This window comes from Artibeus jamaicensis, unplaced genomic scaffold, assembly GCF_021234435.1.
Source record: "Artibeus jamaicensis isolate MK-2021 breed Jamaican fruit bat unplaced genomic scaffold, CSHL_Jam_final contig_2197, whole genome shotgun sequence".
In the NCBI taxonomy this organism is placed as follows: domain Eukaryota; kingdom Metazoa; phylum Chordata; class Mammalia; order Chiroptera; family Phyllostomidae; genus Artibeus; species Artibeus jamaicensis.
Genome location: NW_026521454.1, coordinates 100,678 through 109,748, shown reverse-complemented (window position 1 = coordinate 109,748; position 9,071 = coordinate 100,678). Strand labels below are relative to the sequence as shown.

Genomic DNA, 9,071 nt, shown 5'->3' with positions numbered 1-9,071 from the left:
TGTGCTCTTCCCTGGGAAGGTGGCATCTGGGTCTGTAGCAGACTCACTTGTTCCCCGTGTACACTGAGTCCCCACTGAGTTTCACCATCAGTGCTATGTGGGCTCCTCTTCTCTGTCACCTGGGTTGGGGATCCCTGCAAGGGGTTGAAACCCCATGCTCCTATGGGGTGAAGAGTTTTTCTGTTATGTATCTCTTTATTGAAGTTCTTGCTGAGGTCATTGGACATGCTTATTAGCAGTGTTTTGAAACTCTGCACCTGGTAGTTTGCTTGTGTCCATTTTGTTTAGTTCTCTTTTTGGTGTTTTGTACTTTCATTTGGACATGTTCTTTTGTCTGCACATTTTGGCTGTCTCTGTTTGTTTCTATATATTAGGTTGGGCTCGTGTATCTCCCAGTTTTGGTAGAGTGGCCTTATGTAGCAGGTGACCTGTGGGGCTAACTGGCACATTCTTTCTGTTCACCTGAGCTAGGTGCTACAGCTGTGTCCCTGTGTGGATTGTATGTGCCCTCCTGTTGTAGTTGAGCCTTGTTTGCTGTTGGCATATCAATGGGAGGGAATTGACCCTCAGGCTGATTGGGTTGAGGACTGCTATGACTATTGTGGAGGAGGTATAGTGTGAAGGCCTATAACCCTGTGGAGCAGGATTCACTTTAGTGGGACTCTAGTTCCCTCCCAGTCTGCTTTTTGAGTGTGTTGTTTCTGGAACTGGTGCTCTGGTGTATGTGAAGTTGGGCACTGCATGTGTTGATTCTCGGGCCTCTTGGGAGGTGCAGGCCAAGGACACTCACTGTCCGTGCCTTGCTTGGATTCACTGGTATGACCTATAAAGTGATTTGTAGGTGGTTGCCCCCTTTGCTGGGCATGGTGCTGCCTGAGAGAGGCCAAGCTATGCAACCTGGCTGCCACTAGTACTGAGTCTGGGACCACTTCTCAAGGGGTATAGGGCACATTGAGGGCAAATTCTGCATATTTGGGGTTTGAGAACATTTGAGAGAGTTTAGGAAAATCTGCTGCCTGAGGCAACACAGGACATTTGTATGGTAAATCCACTGTTAGGCTCTTGGTTCTGCCCACAAGTTGGGTAGGGTGGGGTCTTAGGGAATCACCAGGGCAGAGTAAATGGTGAATTGTGTTCTGCAGGAGACTAGATATGGTGCCTACCTGCACCTGCAGGGAGAGAGCTCAGCAAAGGAACAATGGCCTCTGCCAGTGCTTCTAAGAGAAAGCTGCACCTCTACCTTCGACATAAGACAGACAATTTAGTACATTCTCATGTACCCCTGGTGCCTTTCTAGCTGCCACCCTTGTGCTTGAGCTCAAAGTGAGTGGGTCTGTCTGCAGGTGAGTTTGTGCAGACCCTTTAAAAGAAGTGCTTAGGACTCCAGAAGCCCTCTGTCTCACTCAGCCAGAACCTCTAGTGGTTTTCACAGCCAGAAGTTATGGGAACTTCTCTTCCTGGCACTGAAACCCTAGGTTGGGGGTTTGATGTGGGGCTGGGCCCCCTTGCTCCTCAGAAGGGATTTCTGCAGCCAGAATATCACTACTGATTTTGAACTGCCACACATGGATGTGGGACCAGCCCATACTGTATCTTTGCCTGTCTTACAGTCTATGTGGTTTCTTCTATATGTTTTTAGTTACAGGACTGCTGTTCAAGTAGACTTCAGGCAGTACTCAGTGACAGTTGTTCTGTAATTTAGTTGTAACTTTGATGTGGCCATGGGGGGAAGTGAATACAACTATTTCATCACCTGGACCCATCTTCATCAATCTTGTGTTTTGGTTTTTATTTTAACTTTTAGTGTTTTGAAGTTAATTTTCTACCATCTAACTTTTTAAATTAGTTTTGTTCTTTTTTTCTAACTTTCTCAATTAAAATCTTAGCTCATATGTTTTTAGTCTGTCTTACAAATAAATGTTTTTAAAGCTGTAAAATCGCCTATATGTGTCATTTTAGAATTATTTATGATGCCCTAAATAATTTGTGCTCCCCTATGTAAAAACTATGCATGGTAGTAAGATTGCAAAAACTAATTCTTTTAAAGATTTTATTTATTTACTTCTTGGAGAGAGGGGAAGGGTGAAGAGAAGGGGAGGGAAACATCCATGTGAAGGAGGTACAGTGATTGGTTGCCTTTCACACGCCCCCTACTGGGGACTTGGCTGGCATCTCAGGCATATGCTCTGACTGGAATTGAACCTGTGATCTTTTACTTTGTAGGCTGGTGTTCAATCCACTGAACTACACCAACCAGGCACAAAAAACTAATCTTTAGTGACTATTGTTTTAATATCTCAGACTGTTTAAAATTAAACAAAAGGAGAAAGCAGAAGTGTGTGAGCACAGAGAAGCACTTATTTCACAGTCTCAGTCTGTGTCCCCATTCAGACGCTGAGGTACTGAATGTACAGATCACCACAGAAAGTTGAACAACACATAAGTAAACTATTTCTGTAATTTATAGACCACACCAGTTTTCACATTCACCAATAGGTGTTCCTAACCCCAAATTAAAATTACACAGAAAGTGAATTTCAAAGAGAGAATGGTTAGTACTAATTTTTATGACATATGATATGAATAAATTTTTCCTGTACCCCTGCTAAAATTTGTTTGTATCTTTTGCTCCTGCCTGTGATAAAACAGTTTGTATATGGATGTGCCCAGGTCTGTTGTAAGACAGAATTTCCCTCCCATTGTTTTTTACTGAAGTTGTGCATCCTATAAAAGTCACTAGTGCTCTTTTAATCATTCTTTCTAGAATGAGGAATTTCCTATAAACTTGTAGTTTACCGTGGACTTGATCAGTTAAAATTCCTCTTACATGTGAATAAGAAAATAATTTTTTAAAAGATCATCAGAAACAATGAAAATAGTTAATGATTAAAGAATTTAATTAAATGATTATAAGGCCTTAGCATAAATATTTGAAAATGTGATGATGCAATGACATGTTAAACCTCTTATTTACAAACCTGACTGTAGCCATCTGGTCACATTGGCTGAATTTCTTTCAAAAAATATTTTTACATGCCATTAAAAAGTTAAGAACAAGATTAAAATCTAATTAATACATTAGAAAATCATCAAATACTAACACAAACACTTTTACTATTTAACACAATTTTACTTTTTAAAATATTTCATTTTCACTCTTGGGTCAAATTACTTTTATATCAAATAATCAGGAGATGGGACACAGATGGGGTGGGGTACAATACCCAGTCCCTTACATATTTTCACAAATAGAATGGCTTTGTCATCAATCACTTACCTACCACTATGGTCTACCCACTAATTCTGACAATACAGCCATCTCATTTCATCAATGAGAAGTTCCAGGAGGTTTGTATATCAGCGTGTGTTGTCTTAAGTTCCGTTATTAGCCTTCGGTTATTTGATACTAAGGTCTATTCCTTTCTTTTTTTCCTTAAAAGATTTTGCTTATTTATTTTTAGAGAGAGGGGGAGAAACATTGGCCCACAACCCAGGCATGTGCCCTGACTGGGAACTGAACCTGCAACCTTTTGGTTTGCAGTCTGGTGCTCGGTCCACTGAGCCACACCAGCCAGGGCAAGGTCTATCCTTTCCTGAGGAGAGTCTCAGTTTTGGAAATTACTGTTTTCAAAACTTGAGCCCACTGTGGCTGAAACAGTGTTTGTTTAGGAAACCAACAGGAATGCATGTTAGGAGATTGGAAAGCCCTATATTTATCCTACGTGGAAGTTGACAAAACCCAGCAAACGTAAGAAAGTGTTTGGGGACTTTGGGCTCAGGGCTACTGAGTCACTAGGTGGGACATGGCTGCCCCCTCCTCCCTGCCTTGGTTTGCTCTCTATCCTACCTAACATTATCACCTTTTTATTTTTTTTTAAAGCATAATAGCACAGCTGTGTGGCTAAAAGTCAAAAATACTTGTAATTGCATTACCCAGGTTCAGAAACATGTTAAACACTCTTGGCTGGTGTTTCAGTATTTAAAAAATATTACATATAGTTCTGGCCAGTGTGGTTCTGTTGGTTGGGCGTCACCCCACACAGCTAAAGGTCGCCAGTTCAGTTCCCCATCAGGGCACGTACCTTGATTGCAGGTTCAGTCCTTGTTGGTACTCATACAAGAGACAACTGATCGATGTTTCTCTCACATCAATGTTTCTCTCCCTCTCCTGCCCCACTCCAAAATAGGTAAATAAAGTAGTTTTTAAAATACTGCATATAATAAATATTTTGAAATTATGTATACATTACAGAAGGCGTCCTTAAACAGAAACATACATAAAACAGAGCTGTGTATTCACTAGTTGACAAAAATGATCTGACCAGAGATTCACAGGAACTCTGTGTTTTGCCCAGGAACAGTGGATCAGCATTTATTACCTTAGTGTTGGCTGTGTCTTCAACACAACAGTCACAACCAGTAGGAATGTAGTGTGTGTACACCCCTTGCTTTGGTCTCACTTCAATTCTGACTGTCAACAGTCGGTTCCCTTTTCTTGAGCACCTTCTGCTTCTGTGACATGCTTGCACTGCTGCCTCTCAGACTGCACCTGTATCAGTGCTTCTCAGATTGTAATGTACCTAATGAATCCCTTGCTGATTTGCTAAAGTGCAATTATGATTCAGTAAGTCTGAGGTGAGGTCCAAGGATACAGATTTCTACCAGCTCCAAGGTGGTAACTCAACTGTTTGTCCCTGAACCACACTAAATAGTGAGGAGTGTATCCTGCCTTTCTCTTTTTGTTTAAAATGCTTGGAAAAAATTTTTCATACAAATAAGTCTCTACAGTTGTAAGAATGGTTAGAAGCAAAATTCTGTTTCTTGTCAGAGATCAGAGAAGTCACTGAGGAACTAGTAAAGTGTGAAGACTTTTAACAAAAAGACCATAGAATGTCTCAACTAGTACAAACATGTCAAGAAGATAGATAATAAGAAAAGACTATATATTTGGCATAAACTTAATGCAGGTTTTTATTGAAAGCATACCACATACAATTAATACACTTTATAAATGATACAAACTTTAAGAAGATACAGACTTTGCTCTCTAGAAACAAAAATTAGAAGGAAAAGGGACCTGCATAGCTGCAACAAGCGATAAAAAGTATGAACTCGGCAAAGTGTGCTGCACAGTGTGGTGGGAGTTCAGACACTGCTTCCACTTGTGAATCAGGGAACGCCCCCCCCCCCAAGAAGTGACATCTTACATGGGCCTGAGATTCATTAATTTTCCAATATGTAGAGGTTACTAGGATCTCATTTTATCCAGAGTTAACATATGAGTTTTAAAATCTCAGAACCAGGTCAGCAAGCAAATCCTGCAAAATTACATTTAGTTTATATTAATAACAGACTATTAAATAAGCACAGGTAAACAACAACAAAAACTGTACAAAAGAGAGTTGAAAGGACATAATCACTATGCTGAGTTTTAAGTATGTTTTGAGTCCCTGGGCTGCTGGGATCCCTCCAAAGGAAGAAGAGTGGGAGTTGGTTCGCAGAGTTTCCTAATAAGAACAGAGATAAACGTTATTGTGCATGAGGTGGAGGTGAGAATTGAAGAGTAAAAGGAAAAGGACTGGGAAAAGAATTAAGGAGAGAGAGAGGAAAATAAATGCAGGACAACAAGTAAGGAGGGGATAAAAAACAAAGGAAAGATGGATACAGAAAACTCACCAGCGCTTTTTAAGCCAAAATGCAAGACCTGTCAGAAGAAGCACCAGGGGGACCATCACTGCCAAGATGATCAAGCCCTTGGAGGTCGGACGGTCTGGGTCTGTGGGTTCAGGTGCACACAAGGGTGTCATTTCAAATCCACCCCTTGTTTACTGCATTTCCCTCACCTGCTTTTTAAAATCTGAATGTTCGCCTCACTAATCTCCTTTCTTCCTGTTTCTTCTGTCATCCCTCTTCAGACATGAATGTTTCATCTAACCCTCAACATCTTCCTACATCTGCAGGTCTCTTATTTTCACCTATTTTATTCACTGATTTATTTTCATTCTTTTGGGTTTGGAATCCATAAATTCCAGATTTTTATCTGGCTCTTTGGCTCTGCTTGTGGACCATCTACTCCTACTCCCAGTGTGGACCCCAGTTGTTTCTTACCCAAGTAGAGGATGATGTCCTGGCCTTCTAGACTGCTGTGTGTCACCTGGCAAGACAGGCCAGATGTCTTGGTGGCTTCCACATCCAGGTAACTGCGAAGATACCATGTCCCATCAGCATTGGGCAAGATATCACTTTGTTGAGAGGCCTGTTGTGCCTGTTCACCTTGCATCCACATAACGGAAATTGGCTTTGGGTAGAAGCCAGAGACATGACAAACCAGCAACAGATGGTGAGGACCAGGACTGGGGCCAGTGGACAGCCAGGCCTCTGGTTTTACTGTAGAAGACAGGAAAGACATTCAGATAAGGACGCTAACACAGACTTGGGGTTTCATATCTTCACATCAGTTTAGACACCTCTGTCCCACCCTGGGAATTCATCATGTATTTCTCCTTGACTCCTTATCATAAATTTAAAAGGATGGTAGGAAGGTATAATTTTAGAACAGAAAATTCTTGGAGGAAGGATGTAGGACTGACCTTTTCTCTGGAGATCTGCTTTCCCTGCATCAAGGACACCCAAAAGGAAGCGTGGACAGGTGTTACTGATCCTCCAGTGCATCATTTTGTTGAAGACAATGAGCTGGTTGAGTAGTTTGCCTATCTTCTGAGCTCTAGTTCCACCCTCTAGAGATGGCACCCATGAACTGTTCTGGAAGCTCAGAATCTCTGATCCTTGATAAGCAACTCGCCAGAAGTCTAGCTTGATTTCTCCATAGTGCAGCTCACAGCCTCCTATTCCTTGGAACTCCATGGGATCTAGAGAAGAGGAATTGTAAATTAGAGAAAAGAGGGAGTTAAAAAAGATGAAATAAGTGGAAGCAAGAAAAAGGAAGTAGAAGACAGAAGTTTGGGGGATTTCAGGTAAAGGAGCAAACTTTCGTTTTCTCAGAAGTTCAGGAAAAACATAATTGGTGGTACTTGAAGGTGAAAAAATGAGTGACTTTTTTTCTTTGGAAATGGAAGGGAGTAAATTTTTGAAAGAAAGTGGCATAAATTTTCTTTGGTGAGAGTAAGATAATAAGGAAGAACTTAGTGAGACAATTGTGTTTATAATAGCTAGGGTGAATGAAGTGAATTAGGTTACAATGAATGTACAGATAGAGATTGCTAAGGAGATTGAATATGGAAAAAAATTGTAATAAAAAACTCATTGAGACAAACATACTTCACTCAACATTGTACCAACTCATTTTGGGAATTGAACTTACATTCAAGCATCCATTCATTGGCACGGTTTTGAAGTACATGCAGCAATTCATTGTAGATTCCTTCGAGTAAATTTTCTATTTCTGTCATCTCCTTGTTGCTGAAGTTGCCATTGGACCAAGGCCGCAGGGAAATTAAACCACCAGAGTTTCTCTTCCAGCTCTTAATCTGCAACTCACCCAACCAGCCAGAGACCCAAGTTTGGGTCCAGGAGCGGTTGTGTGAGGATAAAGTACCGATGACTCTGAAGATTTGGTCCTGGAAGGCTATTGAGAAAAAAAAAGATAGGAGGAGGAAAAAAAAAGGCACCGGGAAGGAAAGAGAATGAAGAAAGAAAGGTGGCAGAGAGGAAAATCTCAGAATCTGGAGACAAGGGAAGCCATAGTTACCTCAGCAGACATATACCTGCCCAGAGCCCCATGCTTTATATAAGTGTTGGGCAAAAGTAGACTTACAGTTGTTAGAAGGAAAAACAATACAATAATCAATAAATAAGAACACAAGAATAAACTTTGTTTCATGTTCACAACTGTAAACCTACTTTCCCCCACCTTGCACAACCTTCAGAAAGCCCAGGGTCCTAGAGTGATGCTGAAGGGATACTCAGAATGGAACTGTGCCAACCTTCTCACTCTCCAGGTGTGTCCTGAGGACACCACACAGAGAAACACACACACACCCCCTTTTGCACCCAGCTGGGCATTTACCAGAGTTCTTACCATCTTCACTGTCACCAGCTCCGAAGAGAACTGCTAGCAATGGAATTTGCAAAAACAGCATTATTGCACAGATGTTACTTCTTTCTCTCAGAAAAGCTTGTCTTTGATTTCTGTTTTAAGTAACCCCTACCACATGATAGTTCTTTCTGACTTCCTTCTTCTACCAGCAGACAAACCAGTACCACCATCGTCCACCCCAGTACAAAATAAAAACCACACACACACACACCATGCTCCTTCCCTAAACCCCAGTCATCAGTTAGCTTCTCAATTCTTCTCCAGTTTTGAGTCTCCTCTTGGGCTTTCAGCATCTTCCCCTCAGTACCAGCCTTCATTCTGTTCACCTTTCTCTAATTCAGCCTCTATGCAATGAAGTCTTATGTGGTATTGAAAAGTCTTCTCATTCATACAATAAATGCATAAAACTAAATGGCTTTCCAATTCCCATCTAATGTTCTTATGTCCCTGCTCTTTTCTGTCACTCTCTCCTTCTCGTGCCAAATTTAAATAGTCTCCAAATATTCTCTTCTGTTTCTGAGACACTCCACCTCATTCATTTCTCTGATGTCTCATTGGTTGCTTTACTGATTTCCTGAATCTTCTGTGATTGCCTGTGTAACAGTGTAAACTACTACTGCATTATTCTTAGGGAAGATCCAGTAGCTATCACAGACATCACAGAAACTGTGAAACACATTAAGAAAAATGTCTATTTGACTTGTATTGATGTATATTCATTGACCTGAGAGTCACTTGGTGCCTGCCTGGTTACACTCGTCTTGCAACCCTCATGAATATACAGTGTCTACAATGCACTCACTTTGTTCAAGGAGCTTTTCTTCTACTTAAGAAGAAAACACAAAACCAAGAACTATAAATCTTGGTGTGGTGGGTTTTATTATAAATATAGACTCTAGACAAAAATAAGCCTTCTTGAAACAATATTTCTTAAAGTGGCAACTCTTAACTGTTGCCTGCTCAGAATCTAGACTTGAGTGGTTTGCTCATGGTGTTAGGTCTGTCTACCTCTGTT

General features: G+C 41.0%; 1 protein-coding gene across 1 annotated transcript; it reads right to left on the bottom strand.

Annotated features, from left to right (window-relative positions):
- Window positions 1-5,431: 5,431 nt before the first annotated feature.
- LOC128626424 (T-cell surface glycoprotein CD1a-like) lies at window positions 5,432-8,099 on the bottom strand. The gene is made up of 6 exons (XM_053658829.1): window positions 8,039-8,099; window positions 7,322-7,585; window positions 6,591-6,869; window positions 6,109-6,387; window positions 5,677-5,770; window positions 5,432-5,507 (listed from the first exon to the last, which is right to left on the bottom strand). Exons 1-6 carry the CDS (start codon window positions 8,097-8,099, stop codon window positions 5,432-5,434), a joined length of 1,053 nt encoding a protein of 350 aa, XP_053514804.1.
- Between the last annotated feature and the right edge of the window lie 972 nt (window positions 8,100-9,071).

Coding starts and splice junctions, on each gene's coding strand:
- LOC128626424 (XM_053658829.1), bottom strand. CDS start 8,099: ATGCTGTTTTTGCAAATTCCATTGCTAGCAGTTCTCTTCGGAGCTGGT. Junction 6,870..7,321: donor CAATGAATGGATGCTTGAAT/GTAAGTTCAATT, acceptor CCTCTTCTCTAG/ATCCCATGGAGTTCCAAGGA. Junction 5,508..5,676: donor TTTTGGCTTAAAAAGCGCTG/GTGAGTTTTCTG, acceptor TGTTCTTATTAG/GAAACTCTGCGAACCAACTC.